At 42.8% G+C, this 17,058-nt stretch overlaps 1 protein-coding gene across 1 annotated transcript in view; it reads right to left on the reverse strand.

The window, feature by feature from the left end:
• Window positions 1–17,058, reverse strand: part of RASGEF1C (RasGEF domain family member 1C) — a 191,846-nt gene that overhangs the window by 38,316 nt on the left and 136,472 nt on the right. The window contains exon 6 of the mRNA XM_072631217.1: window positions 62–277. Within this exon, the coding sequence (XP_072487318.1) occupies window positions 62–277 (216 nt within the window). The remainder of the gene's footprint in view (window positions 1–61; window positions 278–17,058) is intronic.

Below are 17,058 nucleotides of genomic sequence, written 5' to 3' on the forward strand. Positions count from 1 at the left end.
ATTGTTGGAGCTTGATGCAAACCTTGTGGAAAACTCCCAGGAGGCCAGGGATTCCACTTACCAGTTCTACATGGGTCAGCTGCTGGGCCAGAGTGTAAGGGTCACTGCAGACACTCAGGATCTCTCGCTGAATTGAGGGGGGAGGCTTCGTCTTAAAAGAGACAAGCTTGTCTGAGACGGTGGCATTGATTTTGACTAGACCTTCCTGTCCATGGCTAAGCGTGGCAAGCTTCTGATTCAGTGCCTGCAGGAGTTGATTCATCCTTTTCCAGTAAGCCTGAAGGAAGGGAAGAGAAAGAGAAAGGGGAGGACGAATGGGGGAGAGGGGAAAAGGGAAGGGAGGGAGAAGAAATGGGATAAAAAGAATGAGAAAGAGGAGAGAAAGAGAAGAAAAGAGCAGAGAAGAGAAAGGTAGAAAACAAGAGATGAAGAAACATACTTGGGCAATAATAGTATTAAAGAATTTTAAAGCTGGAAGGGACCTCAGGGATGATCAGACACTTGGGACATTTTGTAGCCCTAGAACATTCCTAATTTAGCTCTGAGTCTACCGTCAGCAAAATTGTGGCACAGTAAAAAGTGTGTGATACTTAGAGTCCCAAGACCTGGTTATTGTGCTGATAGAGGAAACAGAAAGACACCTCTTGGAAATGGATGATGAGAATTGGTGGATTCAGAGCATTCTTGAATAAAAATCTCTTAAGGAAGAAAGAGGGCAATTTTCATCCTAGTGAATTAAAAGCTTTAAGTTCTTTGATTTAAAAAAATGAAACCTAGATACTGACAAGTCCAAAGCCCAATGGTATTACCCTAGAAAACATAACACTGGACTTTGTTTTTTAATGTCTAAGGCAGAGGTGTCACAGTCATGGCCTCAGGCCACATGCAGTCCCCAACACCCCTGAATGAGAGGCCCCAACCAGATGAAAATGTAATGGGGAAATATTTAATATAATAAATAAAAATACGATAAAACATAGGCAATGTTACCTTTTAAAACTAAGTTAATATACAGCCATGGCCCTTCCTTTCTTTTTGAGTTTGACAACACTGGTCTAAGGCATCTGTTTTTCTTATCTCTGATTTTTCAATTGGCTACCTTTTTTTTTTTTTTTTTGGCTACATCATGGACACCTGGGAGCTCATAGGCAACGCCAGACAGTCTCAAGCAAGGATTCAAGAGTCTGGAGCTTCTGCATTCTCCTCTCCCTGTTAGTCCTATGTTGCCATGTGCTCAGCCAGCCACAGGAGCTGCCTCCCCCTCAGCAGCTCTTTGGGGTTTCCATGGAGGCTTACAATTCCCCCAGGAAAGAGGCAAAAAAGGGGTCTTGAGGTCGGGCTTCAATCCAGAAGTCCAACATGTAAGCCTTTTTTATTCACTGTCACCATTTTCACCAGGGAGTAGCAATTCTGCTGAGAACAGTTTATCTTTGACCCTAACCCTAAATGCGCTCCGATTCTAACCGCTGGGCCCCTAAAGAAGTCCAGAGCAAGGCCAGGACTCCATTCATTCATTCACTCAATCATTCATTCATTCCTTAGATGCTTCCTGGTCACCTGCTCTGTGCAGGACCCTGTGCTGGGCTGTATCTTAGAGAACACAGAGTGGAAGAAGAGGCAACATGTGGAGCTCACAGACCAGTGAGGAAATGGCCATTGTTTGTTCAACATCCACCAAACACAAAGGAGCCAGTGCAAGGTGCTGGGGATGCAAAAATCTGTAAGACATGGTCCTGGCCCTCCAGGAGCTGAATCAGGGAAATAAATATGAATAAATAAATGTGAAAATGTAAAATAAATGTGAAATGTAGAAAAAAAATAAATAGAGCACAAATTAGAGGATAAAGAGTGCATAAGGAGAGGCAGTGCAGTGCTGTGAACATAGGGATCAGTATTGGAGTCAAGAGGACCGGGAGTTCAAGACCTGCCTCTGCCACACACTGGCCCTATGATGCTGGCCAAGTCACTTATCATCTCAGTGCCCCCAGGCAACTAGAAGTTCCACCAAGTTGCCAATCTGCATACAAAAAGGTGTTTCCTCATTGGAAATTCCCTATGCCTATGCAATAATCACAGATCTGGGCCAAAAATAAAGGGCATAAACAGATTGTAAAGTATATCAGCTGAGGGTTGTATGGGTCAGTAGTGTCAAACTCAAATAGAAATAGGTCCCATCCAGCAGCATACTGACTTAGAAAACCATAAATTAACATTACCTATGTTGCACTGCATCAGGAAGACCTGAGTTAAAATCTGGCCTCAGATACTAGCTATGCGATCCTGGGAAAGTCGCTCAAACTCTGTATGCATGAATCTATTGGAGAAGAAAATGGCAAACCATTCCAGGATCTTTGCCAAGAAAATCTCACGGACAACACTGGTATGCTATTGTCTGTGTAGTCATAAAGAGTTGGACATAACTGAACAATTGAATAACAGAAAATTGCATTTTTATTAATTTTGCAAATATTTCCCAATAACATTTTAATCTGATTTGGGATGTATTTGTGAGTTTTGTGGGCTTCTGGTCTAGGCCACTGAAGGCCTTCATGACCATTTTGGGATCTGTGAGGTTTGCTACCTTCACCACTTTGTGCAGAACAAAGGTGGGGAACCTGCCGCCTCAAGGTCACATGTGGCCCTCAAGGAACTCAAGCAGCCCTCTGACTGAATCCAAACTTCACAGAATAAATCCTATAAAAGGATCCCTACCCATGGTGTAGAAGGTGATTTTCATAGCTGATGACATTTGGCTGGGGGTGAGAAACCTTGACAAAGGAAGGGATATTTGATCTGAGCTTTGAAGGATTGAAAAAGTGTGAACAAGCCGAAATAGAGGTGGTATTTCAAAGTGCAGGGCACAGTACAAGTAAAGGTAAGGAGGCAGAGGAAGAGGAGAGAAGGGTAGTGAGAAGTTTAGGTAGAACAAAACATAGGTAGAAGGGAAGGCTGGAAAGTTTGGATGGCACCAGTTCATCAATAAGCATTTATTTACTATGGCCCAGGCACTGTGCTAAGTGCTGAAGATGCAAATACAAACAAAATAAAATAACTCCTACCCTCAAGGAGCTTACAATCTAATATGGAAGAAAACACATAAAAGGAAGCTGAAAAAGGGTAAGAAATGAAGAGGAGGCTGGTAGGACTAGCCACCTTAAATGCAGATTCTGGTAGGAGCTGTCCAGTAACAGAGAGTAAAGGAGGATCCTGGAGGCAGAGGGTACCTCAGTTTTGTGAGGTCTAGGACTGAAGTGATCTAGCATGAAGAGGTTGTAGTACCAGGTTGTGGGTGGTTTTGAATGTCCAGAGCCTAAGGAGTTTGGTCTTTATTCACAAGGTAATGGGGAGCCATTCAATGTTTTTGAGCAGAAAAGCCACATTTTCCAGCCTGGCCAAATCAGTATACAGAAAACTGGGCTGCAAATGCAGTATAATAATGACAGGAAAGGAAACTGGCAAAGATGACAAAAAAATGGGAACAGTCAATGTTGGAGGGGTTGTGGAAAGACAGTTCCATCAGCACGTCGTAGATGAAGCTGTGAATCAGTACAACTATATTGGTAAACTATTTGAAATTATTCAGACAAAGTGACTAAAATGTCCATATCCTATGACCCAGAGATTCCAGTACTAGATTCATACCCCAAGAAGGTCATTGATAAAAAGAAAGTCCCCATATATACCAAAATATTTATAGCAACACTATTTGGGATAGCAAGAATTGGAAACAAAGTAGGTGCCCATTGACTGGGAATGGCTGAACAAATTGTGTTACATGAAGGTAACAGAATATGACTGTGCATGACAAATATGATGAATACAGAGAAGGATAGAAAGAGCTACATTAATTGATGCAGAGTGAAGTGGGAAGTGCCAAAAATTATATACAATAATATACAAAAAAATCAAACGTGAATTAATTGAAAGTGACAAAGAACAAGCACGGCTTGAAAGAAGAGATAGAAGACATCTCACACTCCACCCCTCTGCACAGATAGGAGGTACATGAGTGTAGACTTTTTCTATATATTGATTATTTATGTTGTTTTCTTAAAAAACACTTCTTTTTCTTTTCTTTCAAAATATTATTTGTTATATAGGATGACTTTCTGCAAGGGGGAAGGGGAAATACACTGGAGAAAATTATGGTGAAATAAAAAAAGACAACAATAAACACATAATTTTTTTTGGTAATAGCAATAAGGCAGAGACAGAGAACTATGAACAAAGTGCTATGGGGTCCTCAGAGGAGACAGATTTCTTCAAGCTGAGAGGGTCAGGAAAAGAATTCATAGAGACCAATGTCCAAGACTGAGAGCTTCAGTCAGAGCTGCATACAACCCAAACTCACTCCAGGACAAAGCCATAAATACTACAAGGTGACTGGGTCTTTGTCCAGGGTTACTGAAATGGATGTGGGACAGATGGATGCTTCCTCCCTGTAATGACCACTGTTCCCATGTCTTGCCTTACCTTGCCTCATAATCCTTTGCTACATAATGCCACTGTCCCCAAAGTACTATCCTTCTCCTAGGACTCACTTTTCCTACCAGTTCCCACAAGGGTATGAACTGGAATTTCTGGGGAATAGGTCACCTCATCTCTGCCCTTTCTATCACTGTGGCTGCACCACCATCAACCACCCCATCTCCCCTTCCCAATCAAATCTACTCCAGGAACAATAATTCCTGGTGATGGTTTTATACCAATCAGAGGCTTCAAAGATATGGTCATGTATTAGGTAGTTTGAATGAGGTATTTATCTCCTTTTTTGCATTTGTTGTTATTAGCGATGGCTCTCTGGAAGGCTGAGTGGGGAGGGATACAGCGGGAAATGTAGGTGATGTAAAACAAAAGATATCAATAACATTTTTTAAAAAGAGAGGTCAGTCAACTGGCCTGAGAAAGGCCCCCCCCCCCCAGACCTGTGATGTTGCAGTGAAGGCACGAGGACTGTTCTGAGTCCTGACTGCATTTTGTTCTAGAGGGTTTGCTCCCTCCACCACTTCCTACAGATGATGTTTTTCACAGACTGCTGAGAGGGAACTGCTTAAATTGGCACTGTTTTAATTACAGTAAACGCAAATGACTGTAAATCTTTAAAACACACACACACACACACACACACACACACAGAACTACAGCATCTTAACAACACCCACTATGTCACTTTAATTATCCTTCTAGCTTTCTAAAGAAGGGAATGGAGCCCTGTCTATAATTACTCGGAATTCCATAAGAGGCAGCTGTGGCTTGCAGAGAATTCCGAAGCAGCAGCCCTTGGAGAAGGGGGAGGCAAGGAGGAAAGGAGATCTGGTCCCTCTTCCTGAACTGTCACATTTGTCGGGCTGCTCTTTCCCTTCTCCCTCAAGGTCTGGGAGAGAAATAGTATGTCTCAGTATTCAGGGTCTCCTGCTGATTCTGCCTTCTGTCAAGGGTTCCCAGCTCCCAGCTAAGCTACGGTGGTCCCTGGGATGTCCTTCATCTTGAAGTTTGAGCCACAGAGACCACAGGCGGGTAAGCCAGCGGGGTTTCAGAAGCACTGAAGACTGGCAGCCACTCTGAAAATAGAATCTCACAGCAAATGTGCTTATGGTCTCATAGGACTGGCTAGGACAGGCTCACACTGCACCTGATACTCAGCTGAGACTGACTGAGAGTCTTAGAGCTGGAGTCTAATTCTCTTTTTTTACATAGGAAGAAATTAATTTATCTAGCACTACTAAGTGCCTGGTGCAGTGAAGAAAGCACCAGGCCTGGAGTCAGGAAGATCAGAGTTCAAATCTGGCTTCAGACACTTACTAGCTGAGTGACCCTGGACAAATCACTTAACTCTTATTTGCCTTGGAACTTCAACTGTAAAATGGGGACATACCAGAGAAGGAAATGGCAAACTATTCCAGTAGCTTTACCAAGAAAACAACATAGACAAGTCTATAGGGTCACAGAATTGGACGTGACTGAACGGTTGAACAACAAGTGTGCTAGGCAAATTTCCAGAGAGGAGAATTCATAGAGTGCATTTATTAGAAGCCAGGTCTTTTGACTTCCAGCCTAGGGCTCTTGTCAGTTACCTCATATTGCCTGCACGTACAGGGCTGGATACCATGGAGAGCAGATATGGAAGCCAAGGGAAGACATCCAGTGTCTTTCCTCTCAATTCACTGTCCACACAACTGCCAAAATGATTTTCCTAAAGCATGGGTCTGATCATGTCATTGCCCCGCTTAGGGAACTCCATTCCTTTCACTGCAGAACAAGATACAAACTCTTTTTTGCTTGACTTTCAAAGCCCTTCGCAACATGTTCTAGTCTGCTTAAACATTTGCCTGGAGAAGGGCTCATCAGGAGACTTAAGGCTCTCCTTTCACAGGGGACACAACCATATTTCTCCAATAAGCTGACCACTGAAGGCAGGAAACAGGAGCTACATATGAGGGCTGCAGGCACCATTTGGAGTGAGTGTGCTAACCCCTCATCATCGACAGCCTGCATCAGAACACAGAGCATCCTTGGACTGCCCAGCATGTCAACCAGTACCGGATTCATGGTTTCCCACCCTCTCCTGCCCTCCTTCCTGTGAACTTAACTTCACCATCACTTGAATTTCAGGACACCACAAGTTATGGGCTGATATGTTGTGTCACAAGGTCACTTGGCATAATAAACCTGAGAGGCCCTTCTACAGACAGATTCTGCCACAACTTAGCCTGTCGCACTTGGCCCACTAACAGTGGACTAAGATGTCTTCTAAACCCAATTGTTTCAATATTGTAAAGATGAACCATTTGGAAAGACTTAAGGCCTCTGGTCAATACAATAATCAACCGGAATTCCAGAGGACTCCTGATGAAACATGCAGCCCCCCTCCTGAGAGAGAGGCGATGGTTTCAGGGTGCAAACTGAAGTATTTTTTTTTGGACATGACTAATGTCGGAATTTGTTTTGCTTGACTAAACAAGATTTGTAATGGGTTTTCTTTTTCATGCTTTCTCAGTGGGTCTGGGAGTGGGGGAAGGAAGAGGTAGGAGGGAGACAAGTAAAAAGAAAATAAAATTGAATTTAAAAATAAGCCCAGTTGTTTGCCCTATGAAACCTGATGCCCACATCAGGAGGGGGGTCAGTATACCACAGATTCTTTTTTCTCTCCTTGTGACTGCGTGCTTTTTCTGGCAAGGTTTGGTAAGCACTATTTCTTCTCTGCCATAGCAGCCCAGCCTGGCGAATGTTTTTGCTCAAAACGCTACATGGTCACATGAGATTCTGATGGCCACATCTGGGCTTTACATCTGTTGGTAGATCCAGTCTTGTGAGGTACGTGCCTGGGCCTAGAACCTGGTGGGCCTTATCCCAGGGACTTCCTCCTGGGGTATGATGTGTTTCTGGTAGTGGTAGAGCCCTTCGGGTGCCTTGCTTCCTCTCTTGTGCAGGATCTCTCACCACCACCAAGGCCACCCACTCATCCTGAAATTTTTTCTAGTTTTGTTGTCTCCCTTCTCACATTGCTTTAAGTTGAAACTCCCAGTTTTCTCTCTTATTTTTCAATTGGATTATTTTTGGCCCTTCAGATAAAGAAAGATTCACCTTTCCATAGTGTCACCCTCAATCTGATAGGCAGATAAACCAGAGCACTACCATTTCAGGTACTATATTTTGTCATCAAGATGGCAGGCTTGCCCTATGACCTCCAGCAGCATTTGCTACAACAGTATAGCTCACTTGTCCACTTAGAGCATGCCCTTTCACATAAATTTTGGGTTCCATTCTGTTTTTCTCTGTAATCACCCTGACTATATCACTGTCCCCATGGCCAATGACCACTTGGGTGAACAACTAGCAATGCTTCCATGGAGAGACTAAGCAATTATGCATCACATCTCCAAGCGCCTTTCAAACACCCTGAATTGGATACCCAGCAGACATCTTAAATTTGACATCTTTCCCACAAAACCCTCTCTCCTTCCTAACCTCCATATTACTGCACAGTCCAACACCATCCTCCTACTCCCTTAGGTTCACAACTCAGGTGTCATCCTCAGCTCCTCACTTTTGTCCCCCACATCCAACCTTTTGCCAAGACTTGTTGATTTCATTTTTCAACATCTCTCAAATATGCTCCCTTCTCTCCTCTGATACTGTTACCACTTATTATTGCAATAACTTACTGATGGGTGTGCTTAGCTCAAGTATCTCCTCATTCCAATCTATTTCCATTCAGTCACCAGAGTGATTTTCCTAAAGCTCAGGTTCAACCATGTCACCCTCCTTCTCAATCAACTATTGCCTCCCTCCTGTATCACCCCTGTATCAACTCCAGGATCAAATACAAAATGCTTTGTTTGGCATTCAAAGCCCTTTATAACTTAGCCCCCTCCTAACTTTACAGTTTTCTTATACCTTACTCCCTGACCCAGTAACACTGGTCTATTTGCATGAACAAGACACTCCATCTCTCAGTTCCAGGCATTATCTGGTTATTTCCATGCCTAGAATGCCACCCCTCCTCATCTCTGCCTACTGCCTTCCCTGACTTCCTTCAAGTCCCAATTAAAATTCCTTAAATCTACAGGAAGATTTTCCTAACTCCTCTTAATTCTATTGCCTTCTCTTTCTTACTTACTTCCTATTTATCCTACACGTCTTGTTTGTGTCTCCCATATTAGATTGTGAGGTCCCTGAGGACAGAGACTGTCTTTTGACTCTTTTTGTATCCCTAGCACTTAGCACAGTGCCTGGCACATAGCATATAATGATTATATGCTATGACTCAGACTCAGTCATGTTATGACTATTGACTCAGATGGATTCTTACTATCATCCACTAAGGAAACCCTTTTCTGGATAAGCAAACACAAGTCTCTATTACATTCAGGGCTTTCTGGCACCACTTCACCTTTTCTTGGGCTTTCATTCCTTCTAGGATATCCTAGATGAAGTATTCCTTTTATGTATTCTCAGTGACTAAGAAGGGCTCATAGGACCATATACATAGAGGATACACGGAGATTCAGGTTAAGCGACTTGCCCAGGGTCACACAGCTAGCTAGCATCTGAGACAGGATTTGAACCCAGGTCTGAGTCTATTGCCCTACCCACTTTCAGTTTACACTTTCTGGTTTTCCAAGACAATGTTTTGACCTGAAGAGGGGAGAGGAAAGACATGAGTAAAGACTGGTGCTTCTCTCAGTGCCACCCTCTCTCCTCTCCTCCTCTCCCCGCAGCAGCAGGAGCTCATCCTTCCCAGAGGAGCCCTTGATGGAACATGACTGAAAACGCTTCTTGTCTTTCTGTATCCTTAACAAGCTTCAGCTCATCTTGGGCTTCTGACCTGCCGGGCCACCCATATTCAGTCTTGCTTTAGTGCCCCTTCCTTTGTCTCTTGCCCAAGTCCTTTTAAAATCAAAGCTTATTGAGAAGTGTCTGGGGAGACATGGATCTCTTTTGATCAGAGTATCTCACAGTAGAATTCACAGGGTAGCAGGACTGCAGTCCAACCCATTCCTGAACAGGAGTCTTCTTTACAACATTCATGATAAGGAGTCATCCAGGCTCTGCCTGAACACCTCCAGTGATAGAGAACTGGTGTAGCCAACTTTGGTTCATTTCTAAATGTTAAGAAGTATTCCCTTATATAAAGCTTAAATTTGTGACTTTCACTCATGGCTTCTTGTTCAGCTCCCTGGGGCCAAAAGAGGATACCTAACTCCTCTTCCCCATAATAGATTTTAACTTTTTTAAAAAAGGTAATCGAGGTTAAGTGACTTGTCTAGGGTCACACAGTTAGTACATGTCTGAGGCCAAATTTGAACTAAGGTTCTCCTGACTCCAAGGCTGGTGTTCTATCTCTATGATAGACTTTTAAATGCTTGAATACAGTTACTATGTTTCCCCCGTCTTTTCTTCCCAATGCGAAGTGACCTAAGTTCTTCTATACAGTCCTTATCCCATAATGGGGTCATAGACCTCCAGGAAGTTGAGGTACAGAGAGGTCAAGTTGCCAACCCAGGGTCACACAGCTGGTGTCTGAGGCAAGATTTGAATCCAAGTCTTCTCACTTCTAAGTCCAGTGCCCTTTGTACTATGTCATGCCACCTTTATCACTATTCTGGCAGCCTTCCTTTGTCCATAATCTGGGTTATCTATGTTTTTACTGAAACATGGCACCCATCACTACATCTAATATTTTAGATATGTTCTGACCAGGACTGGTATTGGTTGGCCTATCAACACCCCACCCCTGTTCAGATACCACACCTTTATGAATGCAGCCTAAGGTTTTTGCTGCCACGTCATAAGGTTAATTCATATCAACCTTGTAGTCCACTAAAACCCACAGATCATTTTCACAAACACAGTTGTTTATTCATGCCTCCTTCTTGAACCATGTTCTAGTCACCCTTTTATCAACTATTTGGATGAAGCAATAAATGGTGCACTTAGTAAATTTGCAGACAACACAAATATTGGAAGGGCAGCTAACACATAAAACAATAGATGATGGATCCGTAGAGATGCTGACAGGCTAGAATGATGAACTGAATCTAATAACATGAAATTTAATAAGGATACACACAAAGTCCTCCATTTGGGAACAATAATTCCTTGCACATCCTTCCAAGAAATGCTTTCTAGGATCCTACTGGCAGTTTCATTTATCTGAATATGATTCACTAGAAATGGGTGGTGTTTATCAAATTTGTTGAATCCTGGGAGTCTTTTTGTAATTTCTTGAATATTTAGCCTGGGAGGAAAGTACCCTCCTCCCATCTCCTGGGATGTGAACAAGACACTCCATCTCTCAGCTCCAGGCATTTCTTTGGCTGTCCCCCATGCCTGGAACGCTCTCCTTTTTCATTTCTGCCAGGATTCCCTGGCTCTCTTCAAGCCCACCAAAAACCCTGTCTTCTACAGGAAGTCTTTTCTAACCTCTCCCAATTCTAGTGGCTTCCCTTTCTTATTTCTCTCCTATGTATCTTGCATTTTGACTGGCTTATGCATTTTTGTTTACTTGTGTTAGATTGGAAGCACCCCAAGGGCAGGGACTGTCTTTTGCCTTTCTTTGTATCCCCAGTGCTTAGCATGGTGCCTGGAACATAGCAGCTGCTTAATAAATATTTACTGACTGATTCATGGACATCAGGCAGGTAGATGATGCCCCAGGACCTTTCAAAGCAAGGAGTCAGCAGCTACCACTCCTTCTGCCTGTTTCCTCTGACCAATATAGGAGGATTTCTCTGCTGGTGGCACCTGCAGATCCGTGTGAATCATTCATGTCAGGAGGAGTGTCAGAGTGTCACTGGGTGGAAAGTGTTGCTGTTGTTCAGTCATTTTTCCATCATGTCCAACTCTTCGTGATCCTATTTGGGATTTTCTTGGCAGCGATATTGGAGTGGTTTGCCATTTCCTTTTACAGATCATTTTACAGAGGAGGAAACTGAGGCAGACAGGGTTAAATGATTTACCCAGGGTCACACAGTTAGTAAGTGTCTGAGGATGGATCTGAACTCTGATCATGGTGACTCCAAGTTCAATGCTCTATCTATTGCACCACCCAGCTGCCAATGCAAACAGCAGCACTTGGCACTTGAGTTCAATTCAACAAACAAGCACGGAATGAAGGAATGAGACAGAGGTGGCACCTGGGGAATCAATTTTGCCCCTAACACTTAGTAGTTATATGACTTAGTAGCAGGCTCTTTACCTCTCTACCCTGACATTCCTCATATATGAAATAGCACTATGTCTGGAGTCAGAAAGAGTTGAACTCAAAACCAGCCTCAGTATGACCCTGGACAAGTTCCTTAACTTCTGTCTACCTCAGTTTCCTCAACTATCAAATGAGGATAATAACAGAGCTTAATTCTCCAGGTTGTGATGAGGACCAAATGAGATAATATTTGTAAAAAGCCCCTGGCACATAGTAGGTGCTTATTTCCTTCCTTCTTATTGCACTGGTGAAGAAAATAACTGTAGTTAAGTAAAAGCTCTAGGATGTCCACTCTTCCTCTGCTGCCTCACCAAAAACAATCTTGGTACAACTCCAGGAGCAGACAAGGAAGACACCCACATCATCCTTTTCCCATGTGCTTGGGTTCTCCTCAGACATGTCTCTTCGCAGAGCTTAGCACAGTGCCTGACACATAGTAGGCACTTAATACATATTGATTGATTGAAAGCCTTTCATTCCATGTAACAGGGATTATGAGTGTTTGAAATAGTGACGTGAGAAGTATTGTTCTTAAATTTTTAGGAACTGTGTTGTTATTGATATTTACAAAGGCCCTGACATGGGTACTGAGGATACAAGGGGAAGGTACGACCATTCATTTAAGGATATTGTCATTCAATGGAAAATCACATGTGTGGAAATAACTAGGACGAAAGGGAGACTCAAAATATGAAATGTGAGACAACAGACCAGGAGAAATTGGAAGGAGATCACTTTTAAGGAAGGGAAGCAGGGTAGGCTTCATGACCTAAATTGGGTCTAGATCAGCGGTTCTTAGCTTTTTAAATGTTTCATGGCCACTTTTGGTGATCTGGTGAAACCTCTGAGTTAATTTCTCAGGATAACATTGGTCAAGTTAGGAGAATTTTTAAAAAGCATCGTATTACAAAAGGAAAGCAATTATGGTGAAAATAAAAATGTGATCTCCCCCCAATCTGAGTTTACAGATCTGCTGAAAGGGGGATACGGACACCAGGTTAAGAGTCCCTGATCTAGAAGAAGGGATGGAATGCAACAGATGGAGATGGGGGGATGGAGCAGGAGAAACCTGCTTTACATAAGATCTGGGAAGACTCTTCCTCACAGACAACAGCTGAGGGCATGGGCGGCATGGTGAGCAAAGGGACAGAGACATGAGAGACAGCAAGGGAAAACAGAGTAGCCCAGTGTGTCTGGAAATATTCAGCTGTTTTATGTGAAAAAGACTGATGGAGAACTCCAACTGCTAACCCCTTCTCACCTCTGCTCTTGTGGCCTATCAGACTTCAGATACCATCTGGTTGCATCCTTCCTCTTTGTCATCTCTGGGTCTCCCATACTTTTTTCTTATGGAGTTGCTCTCAGTCACGGACACCAAGAAGGCATGAACTAGGTGGCATTTTTTCTTCAATTTCTATTGCTCAAGTTTGCATCAAAAGAATTTTAGATTCCAACTCTTTTCATTCCTTGTGAGGAAATATTCCCTTTTGAAGTTTCTGGCCCTGTGACCCCACCTCCCTTTTTTTGAACTTGAAAAAATCAGCTCTCTGGGCATTCCTAATCTCCATTATTACAAACTCAGAGAAGACATGGTCACTTTCTCTCACAGCCCTTGTCCCCTCTACATCACTCACTAGCTTTTCCTTGTTGGTAAGAATAAAGACCGGAGGAAGAGATGCCCTGATTGCTCTACTATTTTTTGAGATAGAGAATAATCATAGCAATAACAACAATACTATTAGAAACTTGTAGCAATTTAAGGTTTTTAAACAATTTATGTATATCACCTCATTTGACTCTCATGAGTCTGTGAGGTAGATGCTATTATTATACCCATTTTACAAATGAGGAAACTAAGGGTGAGGAAAGTGACTTAACCAAGGTCATACCACCAATAGGGATCTGAAGCAAGATGTAAACTTGGATCTTCTTGCCTTCGTGTAGGAGTTTAGCAGGACCACTTGGTTGCTCAACTTTTGGCACAATAAAACTGCCAGAAAATCCCTGAATAGATGAAGTCCCACATAATTGCTACCTCATGTCCTTATACCAGTTTGGTAACAATGATCCAGTTAATGAAGGGTTCTAGGGAATTGTTTTATAATTGATTTCAATTCAATTTAACACACTAGGTATGTTTCTGTTCTGGACACACAAATGAAAAAACAATGCCATGCCTGTTCTCCAAGGGTTCATGCTCAATCAGGAGAAGATAAAGGACATAAATACAGTGTAGGGTAGAATGTAACAAGGGAAAAGGGGAGATCCAGAACAAGTATAATGAAATCTGAGGTCAGAGATCAAACTTTCAGGTGACAGCAGGGGCAAGGGATATTTGTCATGGAAATAAGCAACCGATTTGGGTCCCGAAGAAAGATTTCAACAGAATTGCAGACGAAGTCTACTCTAAGAGGAGACAACAGGTAGCAAGCAATCAAATGTGGCTGGAAAGCTAGGCTGAATGCAGATTATGAAGGGCTTCTGAAATCCAGGGTCAGGGATCTAGCCTTTATTTAGCAAGTTAAGAGTAATGTAATAAGATTTTTCCATAAGGGAGATGGTTCTGTTCACATGGAGAGGATAGATTAGAAGGAGAGAGAATGGAGTCCAGTTAGGAGGATATTGTCATAGCACAGGAAAGAGTTAAAGACCTAAGTCAAAGTGGGACAGGTGTGAGTGGAGAAGAGGAGACAGATGAGAAAGAAGCAACAGGAACTTCCAACTGATGGGGCTACAGGATGTGAGGAGGAAAGAGGCAAAGATGGGTCTCAGGTTATAAGTCACACCTGGCAGGTCAATATAAATAATTTCCAGCAGTCCTGTGTCATTACAGTTGAGGTTATACATCTGGGATCTAAAATCAATGTGGGACAGTTTGAGTCATGGAAGGAGTGATGGAGATGGCATGCATATGGCTCCTCTTTCTCTAAGCATGGCCAAAAGAGCATTTCCTTTCCAGAGGGGAACCTGTCAGGATCAGTTCTGGAGAGGTCTAGGCAAACTTGCAGAATCCGAAGTGTACTTGGTACCACTTTTTCTCTTACTTTTTGGCTCTTAAAATCACTTATAACATCATCTCTTTATATTTTTCAATTGGTCCCCTTTCCCTGCTGTCATAGAGTATCAAGTTCCTATAGAACAAGGACCCTGAGTAGACTGAACTGGAGTGTGTGTTCATCCTTCATTGCTAAAGAAGACCATGCCATCAGAGAAATAATGACATGACTTGCACTTGACTTTGTTTTGAATGAGGGAGGGCGGTGCAGCTCACCAGTCTCACTTCTCCTCCAGAGCCATCTAAAGTCAGTGACCAGATATTCATCAGGATGACTGGAGATGACCCAGGATGAGGCAATTGGGGTTAAGTGACTTGCCCAAGGTCACACAGCTAGTGAGTGTCAAGTGTCTGAGGTGAGATTTGAACTCAAGTCCTCCTGACTCCTGCAGTGGTATCCACTGTAACACCTAGCTACCCCTCCACTGTACCACCTAGTTGCCCCAGCTGAACTGGAGTATGGCTTTGGAGACATACTAGTGGGAGTAGAGGGAGGTGGGCACAGGGTATGTGGGAAGCAGAGCAGAGAAGCCCCCACTGATCACTGCTATCTTGGCTAACCCTAAAGGGATTTCAAAACTTTGAGCACAAGCTAGGAGGCCAAGTGGCTAAGGTGTGGAGAACGAGAGGCATCAGAGAATCAGAGAAGGGTTGATGTCCTAATATTAAAAAAAAAGAAAGAGAAAGAGAGAAGGAAAGAGAAAGAGAAAAGAATCTGAAAATTATAGACCAGTGACTTTGATTTTGATTCCTGGCAAAACTCTAGAATGTATTAATAAAGAGATGGCTCGTAAACACCTAGAAAAGGAAGCTATGATCCCAAAGATCAGGGTTTCAGCAAGAATGGATCAGGCCTCTCTTCATTTCACTTTTCTACAGGTATGTCAGAGGAGGACTGTAGATTCAGTTTACCTAGATTTAAGCAAAGAATATGATTCAAGTCAACAATTATTTGCAAACCCACTAAGTGACTACTGTGCTAGGAGTTAGGATTATAGAGATAAAACTGAAAAGATCCCTATCTTCAAGGAACTTCCATTCAACCAGGAGGAAACATCATGTACATAGCTAAGTAGATACTGCACATGTACAAGCAAGTAGAAAAGAACTTTGGGATGGAGGGAGAATTCTCCCAGTTAAGGGGATCAGGAAAGAGCTCTCAGTCCCTGAGCTATGCTTTGAAGGAAGCAAGTTAGAACAGTGGAGAGAGTCAGGAAGACTCATCTTCCTGGGTTCAAATCTGGCCTCAGACACTTACTATCTGTGTGACCCTGAAACAAGTCACTTAACTCTTTTTGCCTCAGTTTCCTCATCTATAAAATGAACCAGAGAGGGAAATGACAAACCAGTCCAGTATCTTTGCCAAGAAAAACCCAGATAGGTTCACGAAGAGTCAGACATAACTGAAATGACTGAACAGGGATTCTATGAAATAAAAGTGACAAAGGAAAAGATTCATGTACCAAGGGGAGCCTGTGGAAAGATATGGAAATAGAAATAGAATTGACCATGAACAGCGATAGACAAGTACTAGTCCAGTTTGGCCAGAATGTTGAATGTGTGAAGGGTGGTAATGAGTGATCAAGTCAGGGAAGATATGCTGAAGTTGGGCTGTGAAAGGCTTTATTTGTCAAATAGATAAGTCTGTGTTTTATCCTAGTGACAGCAGGAAGGTTCTCATGTAGGGAGTGATATAGTCAGATCTCAGCTTTAGGAATATCAGTTTGACATGTGTGGAGGACAGAGAGGGTAAAAGGAGAGACTGGAGACAGAAAGACCCATTATGAGACTGCTGCCGTGGTGCAAGAGAGAGAGGATGTGGCACATAGTAGATACTCAACAAATGCTTTGGATTGAATGAACTTGAACATGATTTATGTGGACAAAATGGAGAGAGGTGGACTGGATGATAATACCATGAGAGAGATCAACACTGGTTGAATGACCAGGTGTAAGGAGTTATCATTAATGGCACAAGGCCAGCTTGGGAGAGCATTTCCTGTGGAGGGCCCCAGGGATCTGTGCTGGGCCCTGGGTTGCTGCACATTTGTATCTATGACTTGGATGAAGGCCCAGATGGAATACTGATCTGACTCTTCAGAGCATGCCAAGCTGGGAAGTAAAGCAAACATCCTAGATGACAGTGCCAGACTGAAAAAAGATCATGATGAATGCTGGGCTGAATCTAATGATATGATATTTAATATGGATAAGCATCAAGTCTTACAATCTTACATCAATTTTAAAGTACAAGATGAAAGAAATATAGCTGAAAAATGGTTTGTCTGAAAAAAAA

This window comes from Notamacropus eugenii, chromosome 1 (genome assembly GCF_028372415.1).
Source record: "Notamacropus eugenii isolate mMacEug1 chromosome 1, mMacEug1.pri_v2, whole genome shotgun sequence".
In the NCBI taxonomy this organism is placed as follows: Eukaryota; Metazoa; Chordata; class Mammalia; order Diprotodontia; family Macropodidae; genus Notamacropus; species Notamacropus eugenii.